General features: G+C 40.1%; 1 protein-coding gene across 2 annotated transcripts in view; it reads right to left on the bottom strand.

Annotated features, from left to right (window-relative positions):
* The window catches only part of LOC117400350 (CUB and sushi domain-containing protein 3), a 524,933-nt gene that overhangs the window by 250,118 nt on the left and 250,496 nt on the right, over positions 1–24,319 (bottom strand). For both annotated transcript variants that reach the window (XM_059022384.1, XM_034000180.3), the window contains exons 6-7: positions 17,698–17,810; positions 2,023–2,100 (exon numbers count right to left, since the gene is read on the bottom strand). In XM_059022384.1, coding sequence (XP_058878367.1) covers positions 2,023–2,100; positions 17,698–17,810 — 191 coding nt within the window. The remainder of the gene's footprint in view (positions 1–2,022; positions 2,101–17,697; positions 17,811–24,319) is intronic.

Raw genomic sequence — 24,319 nt, 5'->3', positions numbered from 1 at the left:
ATTGCTTGAGTAAATATTAAACATTGCACACAAATTGCACAAGACAAACAAGCACATATGGAAATACAGTAGATTCCATATTGCAGCATCCTAAAACCAGGAAGTAGGAAAACCTTTCTCAGTACATGTTCTATATATGTATATGACTGCTTCTTGAATTTAAGCTCTTGAGTGTGATTTCATATAAGTGTGGAACTTTCCAGACATACTTTAGAACGTATAGGGGTTTCTGGATGCCATGCTAAAAAGCGCAGGCCAATACATTTCATTTCCTAAGGATACTAACATAACTGATGTTGGCTGAAGGTTTTCCAAACAACTCAGTTTCATGCTGAGTGACCTAAGCCATAAGGACTCTCAGCTCCTTCTCAGAAAACTTTTCTTTTCTGTGTGCCAAGAGGACTTTGCTGCCCTTTGTCTGACATTTTTTTTTTGTTTGTACTTTCATGCTCCACAAATGTCATACAGCGACTACTGCTCTCTGTACTCCTAACTCTGCAAGTGCGGCCACTAAATAGACCAATGCACTCATTGAGGCCCTCGTTATATTAATTTCCATTAATAACAATGTATTTAAATACAATCTTCTACATTATATGACCCTACTGAATTTTTACATCCATATTGATTTGCTATGAAATAAACACGAATATGAGTATGTGTGGAATGTATCATTACTTGATGTTTATTTAATATGAATTTATATATAATAATAAAGTAATTACAGAATTTGTTAAAACTGTTATTAATGGAAGTTAATATTACGCATTACCCTTATCTGTAAATCACTGATATACCATGTGAAAATAATTCCACGGTTATCTAAAATCACAATAATTGTTTTAATATATATATATATATATATATATATATATATATATATATATATATATATATATATTTTAACATCCTGCAATTGTTCCTGCAATGAATTTGAATAAGGATAACTGTTTTAACTCTTGTTTTGTGTAGAGAACCTCCAAAAATGTTTTTATTAATCCTTTAAGTTATTTGAAGACGTAATGATGAGGTTTAGATAATATATTGATTATGGGTATAAAGAATAAGGACATTTCAGTACAACTACTGCATGGTAGAATTCCATACATGCCAATGGTCGGGACAGTTCTGATATCCTAGCAAATGCCCCGCCTCCTGATGCACAGTTAGAAAGTCCCGAAATTTATCCTTGGAAATTCTTTACAGTTCTAGGCTGATCGCTCTTGCACCCGTACTGTTTTTTCTGGTTTTTTTTTTCTCTCTCTCTTTGGGTTGCACTGCACTGCCTTGCAGGGATTGTGTTCACAAGACCAGATCTCAGTTTATTGACATATGTCATATCCAGTCATATTGCAGAAGTGTATTGTTTCCTCACTGCTGCTGCGATGTGATTTGATGTGTATGATTTAGAGTAAAATGTGGAAACCAATGGAACATGAAGCCCTGGAGTTAGCTACACCCTTCATTTGTGTACAGCATTCATTATTCATGTTTCTGAGGTATATATTAAAACGAAAAAGGCCAAAAAAAAACAAACATGTTCCTTAAAATAGCAATAGAAACTGGAAAATGTTTGAAAACTATAACGAAACTGAAATGAAAAAATAAACATGAAAAACAAATATTCTTCTGAGTTGTATAAATATATGAATATTTAATTTATATAAAGTCAGTATGTGGGGTCCAGCAAATGAAAATGACATCTATCAATCCAACAAAATAAAGAAAGTAATTTGTTGAACAGTCTGACTGGGGTAAAAAATATAAATGTATTCTGTGCAGTAGAGTTAGTGAAAACCACATGTTCTGTTCATTATATGATAGAGTGTTTGCGTGTATGACCCAACCCCACCACCGCTGAACAGATTCCAAATGATGGCAAGTATGGAATTCTTCATGCACACAACACAAACACTTCCTTTTCAATGGTTTGTACAATAATAGAAGAGTATCACACCTAGACAATACAAATAGCACAACAATCATACATGTACCATATAAAGTAACAAAAGGTAGACTCACAGATAGAAAACTTGTTGCTGTTTTCTTTGCCTGGGAATAATTTAACTCCTCTAGATTTAAAATCTACGGACCTTTTCACTAGTTAAGGAAAAAAACAAACAAAAAAAAACATGTATCAGGTGAAACAGTTAAAAAAAAAACTGCTTGCATTTGGAAAAGGAAAGAGTCAAACAAACAATCTTAAGCAGTAAAAAAAAAACAATATCCAAATAGTTTTTTTAATATCCAAACCCCTTCAGCAGCACAATAATATAGTATGCATATGCAAGCAGTCTGAAATGAAAATATATTACATACAGGGCTTCTGGTATTCTTTATTTCTGAAATAATTGGGTTCCCAAGGCTTGCATTTTTAATGTAAATGATTAACTACCTTCATCACTGGTTAGTCACAAAATACATAAAGTGTGGCTTGAATTTCTTCAGTGACTTAGGACAACAACAATTGCGATTCCCTTGTCACTGCAACTGAAGTGTATGGAAATAACACACCAGGCATTTTTATGCTTCAAATCATTTATATTGTAAGTCCCTGAGGTTCTATACAATACTTCACTGAGCTACAAAAAGGTCATAGGTAAAGTAGGGAGTCCACACTGAGGCTTAGTTTGGACCTCAACTCCACCATAACAGCTTTAGGCTTGAGGACCCAAGATATCAGAAAAACAGAAGCCCTGTGAAATAAATCCATGGCAGGCATATTAAAAACATTTTGTGTGAAAACATCACATGTGATGTTTTCCTAAACTTATGAAGTTTTAGTTTCTGAGCTAACCCATGTGTTATCCAGCACAAAGCACAGCTTAATAAATATGCTTCAACTGTCATCAAATCCTTAATGCAACAGTTAATCTAAAAATACATTTAAATATAGTATTTGTTTTGTGTGAAACTATCTTGTTAAAATCAGTGGATGCACAACTTGTTTCAATGAAGCTGTCTGCTCCTGATTCTTTATCCCTTAAGTATCCCTCCTTAAGGACTTCATCAATCAGGTGTTAACATAAGACATGCAGCACTTGGATATCCAGTAAATTCACCATGAGCTGAATACTTTGAGCAAATAGTTTGTTTGTTTTTTTTTACTCTTACAGGCACTGATAAATAACATACTGGCATTAAATGTTATTAGTCCTGTTAAACCACTTCTCAAAACAGGACGATATTTTAATATATTAAACAATCTATTTAAATTCATACTCCTAATCAGAGGCATTGGATAAAAATATGTTTGCCCACCCTTACTGTAAATTCATTAAATCACATGGACTTCATTATGCCTTTAGTAAATAAATACAAAATACACTAAGTACCATTAAAACATATGACAAAGTTCGATTAGTATTAGATAACAGGGCTTGAATAGCCAATATAGTAGAATAACTGGGTAATTACCAGTGCTTTATTGCTTCGGTATGGTAACTACTATGTACTTGCATGGTAATAAACATGTAAACACTGCTTTACTAATGTGTAATTGCATTGTTACACCGTCCAACAAGTTATTTTATGTGATGACACAATTATTTCACCAGTAGTAATCATGCATGAACAAGAGACTCTGGTTAATGAATATAAGCCTGTCTGTATTTTTCTATTGATTGATTGGTTTGAATGACAGTGGTATTGAGATCTTTCACTGATCAATTAAATACACCCCAAAAGATTAGCTGAAATTAATACCAACATCCTATTCTTTGGGGTGGGCCTACTGCCTCCAGAAATCTCTACAAATTCCAGAGGCTTTCTATAATATGAACAGTGAAATAATACACACGGCTATCTAATACAGAATGCTTCAAGGGAACAGCCAAATGTGAACAGATAAATCATCAGAATGTGTCATGACTGATGATATTCTGAAAAGTGTTGCAGAACATAGTAACATGTTTGTTTTAACACAACACAGAAAAGCATTATACCACTAATTGCATCTGATAAATTCAGACCTAACCATATGTACTGTACTGTCCATACTATTAAAATGTCTGTAAAATCACAAAAAATGCAGTACTTTCAGGGAACGCAAGTGAACTTTCTGTAAATTTCACTAGAAAAAACGTGCAATTGTTACTATTACACTGCTGCATTTTTTTTTAAGTGTCCAGTTACACTGAGATATATACTGATGGCTCGGATGTACTGTGAAGTAAATAATAACATGCTACTGGGTATGTATACATGGGTAAAGTTGAGGCAAAGCTAATGTATTATTTATGTATCTTACATTGGTTTATTAATCTAAATGGCGCTGGATCTAAATACTGTTGCTCTTTAACTCTGTACAGTAATCTGTCGCATATCTGACTGCGATGGGACCAGAGTAAGGGCGGATATGTAAAAAGTTTTAAATACCATTATACACAACTGTAACAATTACTATGTTCACACAACTATTGTTTTGAGATTCAGCTTTTATTAGAGAGCTCCCCTAAATGCCTTGTTTAGAAAGATACAGGGTATTAATGCTTGTGACAAAGTAGCCGTCTGCCATATGGATGCGTGCATTCGCTGCTGAGTGACAGGCAAGAGATCGAGACAGAGGTTGAAGCTGATACACCCCACAGGTGAACAGGATTTATTTACATATCGGCAGACTGAACAGCTCACGTGACACTACCAGCAATGTCAGTGCATGGAGCACATACAACCCAGTGTAGGAAAACTTTGGTAGGATCTACAATATCTGAACTAATCTCTGTTCAATAATAAAGTAACGTTGCTGAACAGGTTAATCATGGCGGATAAATGGTTAGGGCAGATATGTGACGTACTGTATTAACCCAGCAGGGGTTTTCACCAGGGGTAATTTACTGAGTAGGCTCACTGATTAACGTTATTACATACAATAAAAATACAGTGACATTACATTTATATGTTTTAGGGTGGTGGCATATAGACCCTGTAGTGTGATAATATTTTCCAATGTGTTATTTGTGTAAATTAACAATACAACTAATGAAGATATGATCATGCTATCAATAAATGTACACAGGCCTTATTCACACAAAAGCAGTGTATCTACTGTAAAGGGTTATTATACCAATTAGCCAGGCACTTTTCTTTGATAAAGCACAAAGTCAAAGTAAATCAATGAGAAAGTAAATCAAAGTTAGTCTGTTAATCAAGTTCAGTCTGTTAATTTTGTTTTAGTGCACTGTTGTGGCTTGAACATAAAGGATTGACACATAGCAACTGTTTTGGCCTGCTCACAAACTGTGGATCAGTCACACTGCTAATGGGAAATATCTTAATTAATGGATATGTAATTAAGAGTGATGGTTAATGAACTTGTCAATCTGGCAGAAACCCAACATATGGTGATGATCAAAATAAAACAGCATTAGGCAGTTCCAGGGCACAGATGTCACACTGCACAAAAATTGCAATACACGAGTAAAAGTGGATTTAAAAGGACAATCAGGGAGTTTATAGAAGTAAAATGAGGCAGACTGAACAATGGGTAACATCTAGTACTTTTAACCATTTTACTATTTTAATATACTTTTAATAATCATTTGACTAACTATTTCTTGCTGAGAACTGAACTTTTTCAATACATGTAATGTCTGAGAACCTGGTGGAGAGGTGACATCTATTATTTAAGAAGTTGCTGGCTTCTTGGAGAAAACAGAAATAAGGGGAGGGGCTCTCTTCTTGTCTGGGGAATGTGTTGGTTGTGGTACATAGAGGGTGGGATTAGGTTATATGTATTGATATACTGGAGCACTCACTCACAGTTGGAAAAGAGAGGAGAAGAGAGCAGAGCTGACATCGCCAACTCCCGGAGCTAACAGCTATGGGAAAGTATTAAGCTATTATCTGTTACTCTGTATTATGGCTAGTTCATATACTCTAGTAGTAGTGAATTTATCTGTATAATTCTCCCTGTATGTTAATAATAAAACCTGATTACTGTGATTTGAAATTGTTTGCCGGGCCTGGTGCTTCTGCTCTCAGGATCTCAAGCGAGATTAAGAAAACAGTAGGCCTTGTTTTCTTACAAGTTTAATTTGTAAAAAAAGGTAAATTTTAAAATATAAGAATATATCCAAAGTCATTATTTGTTTTTACATAAAGTACATGCTGTAAATTTATTTATTTACAATTTCCAGGTAGAAGAAAGCTTAAGCAAAACTTCTTCATAATATACTATACTATGGACTATACTAATGAGAACTGACTAATAGTTTTACTTACAGTATAATCTGTAATGTGAAATATGTATATGGACTTTTCCACATTTTGCAGTGTTACAACCTGGAATTAAAATGGATTTAATTGGGATTTTTACCATTTGATTTACACAACATACTTAACACTCTGAAGGTGCAAAATATTTCTTATTGTGCCACAAAAGTTATTTAAACAAAAAAAAAAGACATTTGTTGGTTGCATAAGTATTCACCCCCCTGAGTCAATACTTGGTAGCAATTACAGCTGTGAGTCTTTTTGGGTAAGTCTCTACCAGTTTTGCACATCTGGATCCTGCAATTTTTGCCCATTCTTCTTGGCAAAATTGCTCAAGCTCTGTCAAGTTGGATGGGGACCGTTGGTGAACAGCAATTTTCAAGTCTTGCCACAGATTCCCAATCGGATTGAGGTCTGGGCTTTGACTGGGCCATTCTAAGACATTCAGGTTCTTGTTTTTAAACCACTCCAGTGTAGCTTTGGCTGTGTGTTTATTATTATTATTTTATTATTATTTATTTCTTAGCAGACGCCCTTATCCAGGGCGACTTACAATTGTTACAAGATATCACATTATTTTTACATACAGTTACCCATTTATACAGTTGGGTTTTTACTGGAGCAATCTAGGTAAAGTACCTTGCTCAAGGGTACAGAAGCAGTGTCTCCACCTGGGATTGAACGCACGACCCTCTGGTCAAGAGTCCAGAGCCCTAACCACTACTCCACACTGCTGCCCTAGGGTCATTGTCCTGCTGGAAGGTGAACCTCCGCCCCAGTCACAGGTCTCTTGCAGACTGAAACAGGTTTTCCTCTAGAATTTCCCTGTATTTGGCTCCATCCATCTTGCCCTCAATCCTGCCCAGTTTCCCAGTCCCTGCCGATGAAGAGCATCCCCATAACATGATGCTGCCACCACCATGCTTCACAGTGGGGATGGTGTTCTCAGGGTGATGAGCAGTGTTGGCTTTGCGCCACACATAGCATTTTGCGCTAAGGCCAACAAGTTCAATTTTGGTCTCATCAGACCAGAGAACCTTTTTCCACATGTTTGCTGTGTCTCCCACATGCCTTTTGGCAAAATCCAAACAGGATTTGATATGGGTTTTTTTCAGCAATGGCTTTCTTCTTGCCACTCTTCCATAAAGCCCAGCACAAAAAGTTTTTTTTTTTTTTTTTATCTGTCCTTTAAAGCATAATTTATTTGATTGCTGGATATAGTATGTGTATTAAACATTTTACCCCCATTTTTAACCCAATTTGAAGTGCGCAATTTGAATGTTGCCTCATGTTGGAGCCCACTTACCAATCAGGAGAACTGAGAAGAACAGGCAAACTATGTCCCACCTGTCAAGTGAATGCTGATGATGTAATCAAAACAATGGATTACAAAGCTACTGAACCCTGAAGGCAAGGGCCCAATATGGGAAGTCTGTCTGAACTTCTCAGAACTAGCCCCAGCCAACTTTCCGCTGTACCATACTTGGCGCAAGCGAGATTCGAAGCACATGTTTTTACTAGATAAACTACTATTTGTTAATCTTAAACTTAGTATAATCTAGCAAATTGCCAGGCTTGTTAAAGATGAGGTCCCTATCCAAAAAGTGGTTGAATATAGGTGCTCTTATAGCCCATTGCAGGTCTATTATGTATCAGCTTATCACTAACTTGATAACAAGAATTCAGTACAGCTTGCAGTGGCAGCAAAGAAAAGTGTGTTTTAATATCGGCAGCGTTTTGAGAGCAAATATGGTCTGTCATGAGGCTTTGTTATTTTCATGATTGTTAGCGGTTCTGTTGAGGTGAGGGAATGCCTATGGAACACCTGTGAATTGAGCAAGAACAAAGCAGCTTCTGGTGTATAGACACCTAAAATGTAATGCTTTATATTGTGCTATTGCACCAATAACATGTTACAATACATTATTATTATTTTATATAAAATATGTAACTAGAGCCTGTCCTCCAACAACAACAACAACAAAATTATATCACTTTTGTTTTATTTACTTTTGTTTTATCTGCAGTTCTTTATCCACACTCAAATAAAATGACATGCTCTGGTCTAGACCAAAAGCCTAAACTTAGCTTACTGTTTTACTGCTCATACATCATTGGCGAGAATGTATATTAGTCACTATAATCACATTCAGTCTTTCCTGTTGGCATAAAAAGAAAAATGTCACAGAAAATGTTGTTGTGTCATACATTGAACATTGAAATAGGCTTGATTTTATCATTAACTAACAACATAGTAATACTTGGTATGTAATTAACTCACATGGCATAACATCAAATAAATCCTACAATCTCTGAACCCAATTCACTAAGTACTGCAACTTGAGTTAATACATTTTAATCCTGGTATTTTCAGGGACTGTCTTCCAATCAGGGTCACATTATCATTTATTTCTTTTATACCAAAATTACAAATTTATTTTCAACATCTATATCACAGTGAATGTCATAGGTGTTTATACAATTACTTTTGTTTTACTTTGTGGAATACAGCCAGAGAAATGGCCCACATGTGACTCTAAGAACATTTCAAACAAAATCTACCAAAATAATCAAAATGCAATAGTCTGTGTGATACAAGTCTTGTTTTCAGAGGTCACACTATGCGAGTGCCATGTGTTCAACAGTTTCCCAGGTAAGTTCCAGAATAGCTGACAATATATATATATATATATATATATATATATATATATATATATATATATATATATGGGATCTGTTCACAAAGCTTAAACTCATTACCTTTAACAATTACTATACAACCACACAAGTAATTACAGTGCAGTAGAGCTAGAGCCACTTTAAAATATTGCCAAAACATATATACCACTGTGGGTGGGGTGTAAGGCCACCATATGCAGCCAGGGAAGTATTTTAACTTGGATCATAACATATTATAACATGGCTTGGAGAACTGTCTTATAACGGCTAGGGGCAAATCACCTGTGAAGATCACAGCGCATCCGGGTCATCATCTTGACAAAAACTTCTCAGCGCCATACTGGCAGTTAAGGACTTCAGGACACATTGATATTCAGCAGTTTATTTGGCTATAAATTTCTTTTATAGCCAAACACTAACAGAAATTATGTAATTTTTTTGAATTATAATTATTCCATGGATGGAATCTCAATCTATTTGGCTACAGCAATAGTTCCTGTAAAATCCCGGGCTTGTATCAAATTCCGTCGGACTGTAGGATCTAATCGGGGTGGAGATCGGTTACATTTGACCTTTACAGAAGGGGCTGCATATGATAAAAAATCTAAACCTAGGTACATATTTTCAAGAATATGGTACAAAAAGTTTAATACAGTAACTGGTTCTATAATGCAGTGAGCAGTTTTCTTCAGGCTCTGATATGATTGATGTGACATTCTGCATGACTGCCTGGGAGACTCTGGAGACGTTATAAACTAGTGTTGAGAAGAGATATAGGCAGCACGTTCAGAGGAATTAAAAATAACGGTGCAGAGCACGATTATTGTGCGAGGGAAGTAGTGATTTCAAATGTCAACTTTACTTACCAAAGTGTGTAAAACATGTAAATAAGCAGTTATATACGTTCAGTTTTTTAAACTGCACTTAAAAAAACATAACCTTAAAAAAAAAAAAGAAAGAAAAGAAAAAATGTGCTCAGCAGTAATACGTTTTTGCCAGCAAATTTGCAGCTTCTAAAGACAAAGCAGGGGAGCTATTTTGCACTGGCGGAAGGATACATTATATAAAACTTATTTTAAAGTTTAAAATGTTTTTTGTTTTGTTTCTATAAGATATGTCTTAACGCAAATCCTGTGGTGGATTATTGCTTACTGAAAAAATATAGGGATCTATTTACAAACTCTGTTCATCTGAATAAAATCAGGTTTAATATTCCAATGCTCTCACAACATTTATTGATTAATGAGTTTTTAGGGCATGAATGCTCATTGATGCTTGCTAAATTAGATTTGTGGTTGTTCTTACTTGAAGACATCAGAAACCTCCCTCTACATATGTTACTAAGACATACAGGAAGTGGACAAAAAAATGGAAAAACCAATATAAAGTCACTTATTAGGGCATTGGGTCACTATGGTGTCCCGCTCTGTGGAGTTGATGAAACTGGCTGTTCACGCCCCAGGTTGAAATTTGCAGTCAATTGATTTGCAGTTGCTCACCTGTTTCGCCTTGCACTTCGAATTAATGCACAGATATCACGATCCTGGAGTATGCGCTTCCGCCCACTGTTGCCCTTTGCTGATGATGTCTTTCCCTCGGAGTTCCATGCCGACATCACCTTAGACACCGTTGCTTGTGAAACATCAGCAAGTTGAGCTGTCTTAGTCACTGAAGCTCCTGCCAAACGCGCCCCAACAATCACCCCTCTTTCAAAGTCACTGAGGTCTCCTCTTATAGCCATGCTAGCCATAATTATAGGCAACCAGGCCTGTCCAGCATTTTTATACATGACCCTAAGCATGTTGGGATGTTATTTGCTTGATTAACGCATGAGCCATACCTGTGTGGAAGCCCTTTCTTTCAATATACTTGGAGTCCCTCATTTACCCAGGTGTTTCCATTTATTTGTCCACTACTTGTACATCAAATAGTTAACTTCTTTACCAATCAATGCATTGAATTCTGCACTGTTACAGTTGTGAATGACACATATTAGTATTTCAGTGTACAGGTTTGTATCAACAACTATTCAAAACTAGTTTGATTTTAATATACAGTGAGTAGCCTACACTTATAAATAGTTGCTTTTGGTGAAATACCAGAGAACTGGTTGACTACTTCTTCCCGGCAAATGCTTTTGATCTCATACTGCCTTTAAGTCTAAGTGTCAGGGAGATTATATGAACTCTTAGCATACAGAAAGCGTCCTGTTTGCAGTTTTGTATGTGTGAGAGGTTGGCTTCTGTCTTAGCGGCACATTCTGTGTAAACATACTGTTCAATCTAATTTGCATCAAAGCAATTAAAACAAAGCCTAGTAAACATTAGGTTATTATCATAACCCTGGTTCCCAAAAATAGAAATGTAACCATTACCTCATGGCCATTACCGCATGGGTATTCACCTCCTTAAGACCCGGAACCTGAATAAGATACATCAAAGCTGCTCAACGAGCCTGTGACCAGTGCAGACGTGATCAGCCCGGTGATGAAGAGATCGACTCGGGCCTTGACAAAATGCTCCCAAATGCACTCCACCACCTGAGGGTGGAGCCGCCATTCTGATGGGTGAGGACCCCCATTCGAGAGGAGGTCCACCGCCCAATTCACTACTCCAGGAAGATGAACAGCCCAGAGGGATAGTTGGTTCCGTTGTGCCCAAGTCATTAGTCGGAGGGCTATGTGATGTAACCACGGGGACCGAAGTCCTCCCTGGCGGTTGACATACACCACTACCAAAATGTTGTCCGTCCGGACCTGGACATGTCTCCCTTGGAGCACTGGGAGAAAAAGCTGGAGAACATTTATATGCAGGGATGTCCAACACCCTGACCAGAACCTGTGGACTCCTCTGCTGGCCCAGACTGCTCCCCAACCAAAGTTAGATGCATCTGTCGTCACCACCTGATGGCTGTGGATCACCCCCATCCTTACACCTTCGCGCAAGTGTGTGGCTTGCCTCCACCAGTGCAGGGCTTCCCAACATGCATGAGACATGGTCAGCTGATGGTCTCTGTTGAATTTGGGATGTAGCCGGAAGGCATTGAGCCACGCCTGAAGTGGGTGCATATGGAGTAATCCCAGCTGGAGGGCTGATGAAACTGTGGCCATCAGACCCAACAACTTCTGACACAACACCAGAGGTACCATCGATCCCTGTTGAAACAGGGATAAACAATTCTGTATGGCGGGCACTCTGTCGTCTGACAAGTAGGATCACATTGCAAGGGCGTCCAGCCGGAGTCCCAAGTAAACTGTACTTTGCACCGGTACTAATTGGCTCTTGGCATTGTTGAGGGTGAGACCCAGCCTTGACAGCTGCCCCTTCCTGTGACTGGGAACAGATCAACCAGTCTTACAGGTAGTTCAACACCCTGATCCCTTGCAGCTGCAATGGGGCCAGGATGGCATCCATGCACTTTGAGAACATGCAGGGGTTTAAGGAGAGGCTGAATGGTAGCATGGAAAACTTGAAGATGCTGCCTTGAAAGGCGAAGTGGAGATATTGTGCACGGGACGAATAGGGACGTGAAAATATGGGTCGTTTAAGTCCATGGTGGTACACCACTCGCCCAGCTGGACAGACTGCAGAATGTGATGGTGTGTGACCATCTGGAACCTACTCTCCCTCAAGAACCCGTTGAGGTGTCTCAGGTCCAGGATTGGGCAAAGGCCGCCATCCTTCTTCGGCACCGAAAGTACCTAGAGTAGAACCCCTCTTCTTGGGAGGTGGGTTCTATGAGGTGGTTGGCTTGTTTGAGAAGTAATACAGCTACTTTTTGCTTGAGGTCCGAGACATGGAGAGGGTCGCTCATGGACCTAACTGTGATCCCTCGAAAGGGAGGAGGACCCGCGTGGAACTGAAGTGTGTAACTGGTGTGTACGGTGATGAGCATCCAAGTGTCCGAGGTGCAATTGCGCCAATATTGCAGTTGGTGTTGTATTAAAGGATGGTTCTGAGGCTGCAAGCCTTCAGGGGCCCTGTTTTGGCTGCTGAGGCTATAGTGGAGCCTGCTGCGGAAACTGCCTGGGACGGTGGTGGAACTGCCTTCGGGAGCGCTGTTGCGTTGGGGCCCCACGTACGGTGCTCCTCCGTCCTTGCGGGTGGGCCCGGCTGTTAGCTGCCACAGAAGCCTGAAGGACCGTCAAAGTCACCGTGACCACTGGAAGGGAGCATCGAGGCTACCTGCCAAGACGCCTCGTGTTATCGGTGGGAGCGTTGTAATATCTACATTGTGATTTACATCAGGGTCCCTCGCTTGGGACAGCCAAAGCTGCCTGCGAGCTACTACAAGGCTAGAAATCTGGAGCAGCATGCCAGATACTAGGCATAGCTCCAAAGTCACTGGTTCAGGGAGGGGCGCCGACTGCAGTATGCCATCCAGGTAAGCTGTAAGGAGGCCTGCCGTGTTAGCTAAGTGCATGACTTGCACTTACGCTGCATAGGCCTTTTTTAAATGGGCCTCTGTTACCCTGCACTGACCATTAGGGCATGCAGTGTCCTTAGGTAAACCCCCTACTGGAGGGGCTTGCACCAGGGCCGCGATGGTCGAGTTCACTGGTGGGAATTCCGTCAAGCCCAGCGCCTCTGCACCTTCTAGAGAAGTCAGCAGGGTTGCTTGTTTCACCACACTCGGCACGGGTGGTTCCAAGAGGACTGTACCTCTTCCAAGAAATCAGGAAATGCCAGGAAGGGCTGAAGACAGGGCAATGAATCCTGCATCCCGAAGACAGGTCGGCGTGGTTTGGACACTGCCGTCCAAGGTACCTGGCTGGGATCAAGCTTGGAAGAGGGGAAAGCCCAGCATCAGAGGCTGCCTTGGAGCTGGGACCCGTCCCGAAGGTTAACTCCTGGACATCTCCTTCCTCCTCATCCTGAAGGAAGCAGCTACTGTACCAGGAGGCCGCGATTAAGATCGCGTCCTGGTCTTCCTCAGCCACAGCTAAGTCTGGCTCTGAAACATCCCGGGCGACAACTGGTAAGGGTAGGGTCAGTTCTGGGTCAGGTGCTAGCGGCGGAGCCAGGGCCGGAGCAGGGGGTTGGGCCTGCTGCCTGGCCAAATACTTCAGGACTTGAGCCATTTGGTCCTTCAAGTCGGAGTTGTCCTGTGCCTGCTTTGCGCTTTGCTGAGCTAGCTGGAGAAGTCGCACCAGTGAACCTGGTGAGTCTGCTGCATAGGACCCAAGGCTGGAATGCTACACAGATCTCACAAAAATGTTGCATCTCCCAAGGCAGAGGAGGCGTGCTGCATGCCCAGGCACCGGACGCAGAGGAGGTGCTTGTCCTCTGGAGAAAGCATCCCTCCATAGGATGTGCAAGCGTGAAACTTATGCATGCTTGCCATCAAGGTCACACCACATGCATGAGGTGTCAAGTACCGAGGCACGAGTGAGCGAGAAAATTGATTTCTCAAGCACTGAGGGCATCCAGAAACAGAAGCACCAAGGCGCTGAGGGTAGCGAACCACCAAAAGCACAGAGGGCACCGAGGCACTGGGGTTCTGAGGCCCTGAGAGCGCTGACAGCACCGAGGGTGCCGATCAACTAGTGTGACTAATGCCGTCGAGACACTGAGGGCACCGATGCTCTGAGGTTCTGAAGGCATCAAAGTACAGAGGGTGCCTAGAGCACCAAGGCAGCCGAAGCACCAAGGGTAACAAAGGTATTGGGGGTTTGAGGCTTTGAGGTCCAAGGGTGTGAAGCACTGGGAGGCGTTAACCAGTGGAGCGCTGAGGTACCGAGGTGTCGAAGCAGCGAGGGCACCGAGGCTTTGGGGCACAGAGGCACTGAAACACCAAGTGCTTCTAAATACTAGAATGCTCAGGCACCGAGGTCACTGAGTGCAGCAAGGCTCAGAGGCACTGAGTGCACCGAGGCTGTGAGGCTCCGAAAGGTGCCAAAGCACTGAGGGAGTCTAAAACTCTGGAGTGCTGAGGCACAGAGGGCACCAAAGCACAGAGGGGCGGCGAGCACCGAGGGTGGCTAAACTCTGGAGTATCGAGGCCCCAAAATGCCGAAGCACTGAGGCCGTGCAACACCGGGGCACCAAAGCACCGAGGGCACCGAGGGTGCGAGGTCCCGCGGGTGCCGAAGCACTGGGGACACCTAACGCCTGAGTACTGAAGTGCCAGGGCGCCGAAGCACCAAGGGCACGAGGCACTGAGGACGCCGAGCACCGAGGGTACTGAGGACAGGTGCCTAGCCTTAATCACATGCAGTCACACAACCGAGTGGGCGGGCCGAGACAACCGGCGGAGTCGACTCAACAGCAGGACGCGGCAAAAGCAGGAGAAATACACACAGAACAGCAGATGCTGCGGGGTTAGAAAGCAGTCTGCAGCGCAAAGAGATGAAGACTGGTTAAAAAGAGAAAGATTTAACAAAGCGCTGTTGACAGAAGCTGAGTTGCTGATCCCAGGGAAGTGGCAAGCCAACTTCCAGCAATATTTTCTTAAAACATAAAGCAGGGGAACTCCAGTGAACATGAGTGAGAGCTCTTTCATACAGACTCAGTCACAGCAACTGGACAGGTTAGTACCTTACCTTACCAAGGTGAGTAGCAAAAGAGGAAGCGAGCTCCATGGAGTGACTATTTGTTCCCTCGGGAGGCGGGACCGAGGACGTCACTCCCCGGAGGGGCCTGTCAGCAGCTCTGACATAAAATGCTCAGTGAATTCCTAACCTGTGGCAGGCATATCCCAAAAGTATTGTTGGTGGTCGTTTTCGAATTGAAAGGGAACTTGAACACAATTTAAAACAAGGTTTGCATTATGTGAGACAGTAGAGAAAACTGCAACTGCATAGTAACTGTACTGTAACTAGATGGTAACTTTACAGGTAAAGTTGTGGGACTTGCTTTATTGGGAAAGTGGTCAAATTAGCTGATTTGTGTCAAAAGTCACATTGTTTACTAATTGTCTCATGCTTAGAATGTGTTATAATTTGAAATTTCTCAAAGTTCTATGACAGTTAATTGGGAAAAACAGTGGGAAGTAGCCTACTGAAAGAAGTTGATGCGGTTATTAAACAGCTGTACCTCTTGATTGGTAGACGCCATTCCTGTTTTGATTTCATATTTGAATAGCTGAGAAGTAGAGGGAGATTTCATTTGCTCTAAGTATTTGTCTAACTTGTTGGGAAAGTGGTCAAAACGGCAGTTATTTCTAAAAGTTCACAGAAAACGTAGTTGGTGTGGTTACTAAAACAGTTGTACCTCTTGATTGGAAAAAGTTATTTCTGTTTTGATTTCAGATTTGAATAGCAGAGAAGTAGATTCCACATTCTCTAACTTTTTGTCTTACTTGTTGGGAAAGTGGTCAAAGTAGCTGATTTGTATCAAAAGTTACATCGTTTACAGTAACTAGAATGTTGGAAGTCTGGGAGTTTTTAAACAATGGGGAGATTTAGAATGTTGAAAAAAGTCCCATTAAAGTGAATGCAGATGGACAAAAAAAGGACAAAAAGCTTAATAGTTTAAAAAGTATAAAATATATCAAAAAGTTGTATACAAGCACACTATTCCAGACTGGTCTACACGTTTTAAAGTTTGAACTGCGTTTCTAGCTTAAATGGTGTATGAGGAGTAGCGTGCCAAAGAAGAAGAAGAAGAAGAAGAAGAAGAAGAAGAAGTATGTTGAAGATTTAAAGTGGGGACTCTTGCTTCGCAAGCTCCACTAATTAGTTTAATAACGTGACTTACCATAGTGAACAGTTTAAACTTTTAACTTTAAAACATCAAATTTCCTGTGGTTTTCAGACAACCACGTATCATGGAGCTGAATTTGTCTGCTTTTGTGCTTTTGTGTCTGGTGTCACGCTCTGTTGCTAGTGTTAATAAGCATGTATTTTCCGTAATAACCTGATGGTTATTATGGGAAATATCAACTGGATGAGCCCATTGAAAAATTGCTCACCAGTTATAATTACAAAATAAATGCATGACTAAAATGTCTATATAATATATCTAACAGCTGGAATGATACAGTAGTTCCCAACACACATATTTTCTAAGGTGTTTGTGTACTGGTACGTACATTGCTGGTATGCAAAAACAAACAATATAGATATGGCTTATTTCATTAACAAGAATGTAGCAAAGTATTTTAAAGAGGGATACGGTTAATTGAAAAGCTTCACAAGATAATGCTGTAACAATATGGCCCACCTTCAACCTGAGCTTCTTTTTACTCAGCATCTTACACAGAATTGTATTTGTATACTCTACATTGTAAATAATAGAAAACAAACTCTAAGCAAATAATTTACTGCCTAATTTATACAACAGTAAAAAGAATATATTTTGTAAGGGTAGGCAAACGTTTTATCCAAACCTTCCAAATTGTGTCACTCTGGAGAAAAACTTGGGCTTATGATGGCAATGCATCATAAAGTGATTAAAGACACACATGACAATGTTTACATTTTTGCTCTTCATATGGATTAATTTTGCATTAGGAGCTAAGCCTGTTAACATGAATACTGTCTACTATGCAGATAACTCTTCATAATAGCCTAGGTTATTGAATTAATCATGTAATGAGCATTGTATTAACACTCTGAATAACATATATTTGGACCAGTGTGGCTGAAGTAATTTGCTTTATTTTGTTCTGATTAAATTCAGACAACACCACATCTTTCTAAAAATGCTAAACCAACCACACTATTTATCAACCAGTCTCCAGTGGATTTATTCTAGAATAAACAGTACATCCTTATTTTATAAAAGAAAAAAAAATCAATGTAATTGATCTGATCTGTCACAAAAGCAGTATTTAATAAAAACAACTATATTAGCTTATTATTACCTTGATACTGTGCATTAAAACCTCTGTATCGATGGTTGCTATCGGTTACAAAATGCAGCCTCAGCCAGTTCTTGTTGCTTATGATAGGAGAAGGTATATTCATTCCTGACAACCTGCAAGTAGAAACAAAATAAATGAATACATTTATGTTATAACCATCTGTTCCTCTAACAAGATGAAATCAGTGTCTTTGAAATAACCTAAATACTAGAACCTAGTATATTTTTTACATAACAGACATTATATTATATATTAAACATACTTGTTGTGACAATAGAACTCTTCCTCAAGAAAAAAAGATGCCAGTTGAAACCAGTTTTACACTTACAGCAGGTCTATTACATGAACATGTAACGTTTGTAAACGCACTGTAAAGTCCACGCTGCTGAAAATGTCAGTAAATGTAAATGACCTGACATTGTTAAATAACCCTTATTTATAAATAACCAGCCGCTATAAAAAGTGCACATTGTTTACAGTAATAAGATACATTTAGGAGTATAGACAATGTACTTTAATTGACTGTTTTATTTTATTTGGGTTCTTGGACTGGCCTAATTGGCTCCTTAACTAGGTATCCTGAACCAGCCCTGACCAGGACCATTCCTGATCATTGCTGGGATTTCTAACAGGTCAAACATTTTTGATGATCAGATTTCCATGTATTTAGATACATCCATCACCACAAAAATCTTGGACTTGCCATTGATATTGAGCACTTATTGTGTAACAAACATACAATTTGTAAGGAAAGGCTCAGAAGCCAGCAACAGGGCACTTTATGACCGATAGTGGTTGTCCGAGAATACTGTGGGCTGCTTTTTTTCACAGTATTGTACAATACTATATAACAACCATTAGTCTTACTGGCATGATTTTAGCAGTAGAACACAAAATAATGATCACGGTTGTTCTAGGTCCTTCATGTGAGCTGAGGGAGGATATAACTGCATGTGATAGCATCATCATGAGATCTTGAACCAGTTTATTTTGCTTGTGATTGTGACATGTACTTGTATTTCTATTGTACCACACCAGTGGACATGCTGTCAGTACTGTATTATTATTATTATTACATTGAGTGCTTTTTGCTCTCTGAAAACATTTCTGTGATGTCACCCTTCAAACTAAAAGGGGCTGCGTGGCTTTGAAGAGAAGGGGAGTGTGGGCCAGATATATTGTGGATTATCAACTCCAGTTTGTGCCACAAATCCACAGAAAACTGTTGCTTTGTCAGTGAAATCACAGTCAGAACAATTAAACAGAAAAGCAAATTGTTGTGCAACAATCATTGAATTTATGTTTACTTAGCTAAACAGCATATAACGCTAACATTTTTAGTCAAATACAGAATATTTAGTACATATTTAGTCTCGTTTAGACAAATTTTGATTAGCAATATTATTACACACGTTTTACTCATGTTTAGGAGAAAATATATAGACTGCTAACAACAAAACACATTGATGAAATAAAACTAAATGTATTAAATGTGGGCTAAATGTATTAAATGTAGCTGTTTTTATTTATTTAAGCAGTTATTAGAAAATATGGTGTATGTACGTATTACTATTAAACTGTTTATTGATTTGATTGTGTTACAGGGGAGTGTTTTCGGCGTACGTAACTATAGTGTTGAGGTCCTGAAAGGGAGTGTTTTGAGCACACGGTCAAAACACTCTGCTGTGCTTTGAACATGTAATTAGTGTACGGTCAAAACACTCTACTGTGCTTTGAATTCACGTTCAAAACACTCACTTTCAAGACCAAAACACTATAGCTATGTACGCCGTGTCTAGAGTGTTATCAACTTCAGTCGCTCCCTTTATCGAGACTGGTTTTCTGTCCTCTCTCTCTCACTTCCCTCAGCAGAGGCTCCAGGGGGATCACAACAGTGGATAAAATGTTTGTTGAGCGGTTATAATGGTGGTTGTCTCCTTCTCCCCCTCATAGCGAGCCTGTAGCGCTTATATACTGCCCCGCCCCTTCTCGCTTCTAAGAATCCGGTTGGCGGAGACCTCTCGGTACTTTGCCTTTCGCCCAATCAGCGCTACCGCCACCTGTCCATCACATACTGTAGGGCCTCTGAGGATCTTAAAGGGGCAGCCAGCCCTCCCGAGGTTGTTACAATATAAACACACATTTTCTATTGAAATGTATCGCGATGTGTACAGTTAAACATATTTAGGTCGTTATGGGCCCTTTCCAAGTGTGGGCCTGGCACCGTGGCGCCATTGTAAACCCGGCCCTGTGTAGAGGCTTAAACCACACTTCAAACCTGCACATTCACTTCACAGCATCTCCTCAATGTCCACATTTACATTTGTTTCTCCATAGTCATTAATTTTGTATTTTCTGAAACCTGCATCACTGATTGTAGCTTTAAATGAGTTAATGTAAAAATGTGTTGTGTTTTGGAAATATTAGGCAAAGAAACAATTATCAAAAATGTTGCTACATAGTCAGTGTTGTTGCTACTCCCCTGTATGCATTGAAGGCTGCCATACACTGGACATGATGCGATTTATTGTAATCTTTATAAGAAATGTATTACTCTACATTTGTAGCATGTTGTATCAATACATCAATACAAACCAATCAGTACTCTCTCCACTATCTGTATCTCTTAACCTCTGTCTTAAGTCTGTCTCCACTTAATTCCCAACTTTGTTTTTTGGTCCTGATTCTGGTTGTGCTTCTCCTTTTAGATTTTAAAGACTTCAGTCAAGTCCCCCCTGATTCTTCTTTGTTCTAGGCTAAAACAAAATATTCATAGCTCATTCATTTAAACCCTTATATGCTACCACAATTAGTCTCATGAGTAATAAGATCAACAGCTCGCAGCCAATATCAGCAATAGCCGGCACACAGAGAACAATATTCCTCCATCCGGGAGAGCAACCAAGAGGAAAGGTTATTAGAACTAGGATTCACCTGGGACAATTGGACTGATAGAGATTGGAGAATGCAGTCAGGTGTTGGTCAGCATCTTATTTTCCCACCCGGAGATTGCTACAATTAGCCTTCAAGCTGACATTGTCCCGTGGTTAGTCTCACCAAGTCTTGTTCTCCTGGTGGAGTTAACAGTGCCATGGGAGGATTCCGTGGATGAGGCATACAAAAGGAATAAACTCTGGTATGTTGAGTTAGCTGCTGAGGTGGAACAGTAGGGGTGGAGAGTCTGGGTTTATCCAGTAGAGGTGGCAGAGAAAAGTAGCAACTGCCTCTGGTTGAGGAGGAAAGAGGCCAGTTGGGGACCTCAAAACAGAGGTGATGGATGAAATTAACATCAATGAAAAGGAATGGATGACTTAGCCATAATGGAGAAAGTTAACATCAATAAAATGGAATGGATGGCTAAGGTAAGTAAACTGGGCTGGGTTTGGTGGGGGATGGAGGGGAGTGGTGCTGAGAAATGCCCCACCCAGCCCATTACAGGTTGCAATGCTGAGGCACTGTAGGCCACACTTTAGTTTATCCCCGGAGCCAGCATCGCCGGCGTTGTGTGTGCCAATGTGCCAGGGAGGCTGCAAATAGGCTGATCCCTGGAGCCAGCATTACACATCAGCCATCAACACCAGGCCAATAGGAAATCCATGTTATCTGGCAGAGGAAAACCAATGAAGGCTCATATATTAGAAAGAAGCTATGTCTTGGTTGGTCCCCATCACTACAATCAAGTTTTATCTCGGTGAAAGCCAAGTCCAATATTAGCATGAAGTAAATAATAACTACTTTCATGTAATGAAAATCATTGCCTAGCGCCACAGAAAAAAACAAATATTGACTGCGTTACGAGATAATATTGTGTTATTTCGCAATAATTATTGAATTATTACTAGATGTTACGTCGCAACAGTTATTGCATTATATTGAGATAGTTTTCATCAGCAACAAAGATGTCACCTTTTTTCAAATTGTACACAGATAAAAAAAACATAATACAGCAGAACTATGGTAAGAGAACTAAATAATAACAAAATGGTGTAAAAGAAGGATGCTTACACAATAGTGGGATTGCACCCCTTTGCACTGACCAAAGCTTGACTAATGCACAGCTGCTGCTCCACATGCAACACACACACTTTTCTTTTTAAACAGGTAGCCCAATTAAAGACTGCTATTTTGTTAACAGGGTCATAAAGACTAATATAAACAGGGAGTCGATGATATTCTTATCATACTGTACTGCATAAGAAAGTTTCTGCCTCTGTCAGACTTCAATTTGAAAAGTGAATGCATCAGCAAAATGGACACTAATGAAATGATTCTGCTCTGATAAAATCAGTTATCTATCAAATACAAACATATCTCTACAGAACCTGCTGACATTGACAAATGTATGGATGTAGTAATGGTCTAATTGAAGACAAAAATAACTAGTGAAAAAATCCACCATCCCACTGTTAGGTCTGTTTGCATGTCCACTATTTTCTAATAATTTAAACAATATGCAAACACACACACACACACACACACACACAAATAACTCCAGGGCTCCAGGGCAGATATACAAAGGAGAATGCAGTTGGAATATGCACCACACAAAATGTTTAAAAAATACATCTCTAAGAATCAGAGCCTCATGTGATGGTAATTTAGTTAAAAATTAAATGGATGTGCTTGGCATCTAATGAACAGTCTCAGCACTCTGTTGAACCTCTAAATGCCCTTGAACTGATATGTTTCTCTTACTTCACAGTATACACAAGCATCTCTAGTTGATGGCAGGCTGCCTGGACAGCGGGACCCTTAAGTTCATTTGGACAAGTCCTCTGGCACTGGCACTGAGGCATTGTAGTAACGACCCAGCAGACTGGTAGTTGGGTCATAATACCAACTATTCAGCACACTGTAAAGTATACGAATTGCAAAGTTCTATAAAATGTTCAGGACTGGCTTTCTATTTATGCTGTCTTGTGCTTCATTGCTAAATGCACAGTACCCTCAGTTAAATGGACTTTTAACTAGGAAAATGGGCTTTAGGAAAATATAAACTCAAAAAATAAGATAATACATTAGGATGACAAAATAAGGGAGACAGTTCCCTTGTTTTAAGACTGAGAAGCATCTGTAGTGTTTGAACAGTGGTTATTGTGAAGGAGCTTGCAGTCAATTTGAGGGTTGTTGGCATGCTGTCTTTTAAATGTACACTTCTAACAATATCAATTTGCACAGGCTGGAGAAAATAACAATGATGCCACCAAATGCCATCTAGACGCAGCCATTTCTCCCAGGAGTTCATCGCTCTATCAAGTGTTACACAAAGCCAAATTGATAGTTTTTGCCACAATAGCTGTGGGTTCTGCTACACATTACTCTAATTAAACATATGCTGACGCTAGCAGAGATCTACCTGAATTCATTTAGCTTGAAATGTAATCTTCACTTCATAGATTAACACCCACAAGAAGCTCTTAAAAACTGCCAGGACTGCAGAGGTTATTGACTGAGAGATTTCTATTTTTGTAAAGGCTCCTTCATCCACCTAAATACCTTACTCCAAAAAATCTGACAATCACTAAGTTTAACGGGCAGTGTTGTGTGATGCACTGCTGTTACAGATTCTATGGCCCTGTAACAGGGTGATGTTACATACGTGGGTCGTCACTGAATAATACTGAATCAGACACAGAGCAGTGGGTGTTGACACTCCGCACAGGTGCGCAGATTTAAGTACAACACAGGCCCCAACGCTAGGGTACTAACAATGGTAATCCTAGCACCGGATTTAATAAAGAAAACAAAGCTAAAAATAAAAAAAAGTTTGCCAAACACAGAGAGTGCTAGCCTCACTAAAAGAGACGTCCCACTCCAGGAACCTACCCTACAAAACCCTCACTATACTGTTGTTGGGATCAAATTCCCTAACTAACCTAGCCAAGTCCCGGCATCCTGTGACTCCGGCCTCTTCCTGGCGGTCTTCACGAGCACCGTGTCTTGGAGAGGAAGGGCTTCGTATAGTAGTTCTTTCCATGGAGCGGCGCTCTCCTCCTTGATGTCAACAAGCAAGCTTTCATTCAGTGCCCGCCTGCGTAGCTATGGCGTTGCAGTCACCTCGAACGATGGCACTGCTGCCTTCTTAAAACAGGCGTAAGCTCCCCGGGCATGCCCCCCCCCCTCCCTCAGCCAATCAGGCCCTCTTCAGCTCAGCTCTGGGCAAGCCTTCGTGTTTACCAAAGCAGCAGCACAGCCGAACCAGTGACATGGTCCTTCCTGTCACAGGCCCTAAGAATACAAGACGAGCCCGGCCCTTTTGCATAGTGGTTAAGACACTAGCTTGTGGTGTGAGTGGTTGCCGGTTCACACCCAGGCTCATCACTGTTACATAGGCACCTTAATTGTTTCAACATTGGTGCAGAAATTCACATGACCATTTACTCCAACGTGCCATTAGAACTATTTATCTGAAAGAAGAAAACACCCAGTGAACTTACAAAACCTGAAAAAACAACTATGCAATTTAATGGCTCACATTATTGTTGATTTTTCAGTTTCATAACATTAACAGGTGTTAAATGACACTTAGTAAAATGCTTAGTGAATTTCCCTGTGAACTTAACACCTCAGTACTAAAATTAGACATTGTATATTTCAACATTCTCCTGTTTTTTAAACACGA

Source organism: Acipenser ruthenus, chromosome 4 (assembly GCF_902713425.1).
Source record: "Acipenser ruthenus chromosome 4, fAciRut3.2 maternal haplotype, whole genome shotgun sequence".
NCBI classification, from domain to species: Eukaryota; Metazoa; Chordata; class Actinopteri; order Acipenseriformes; family Acipenseridae; genus Acipenser; species Acipenser ruthenus.
This window is presented reverse-complemented; position numbering and strand designations above follow the sequence as displayed.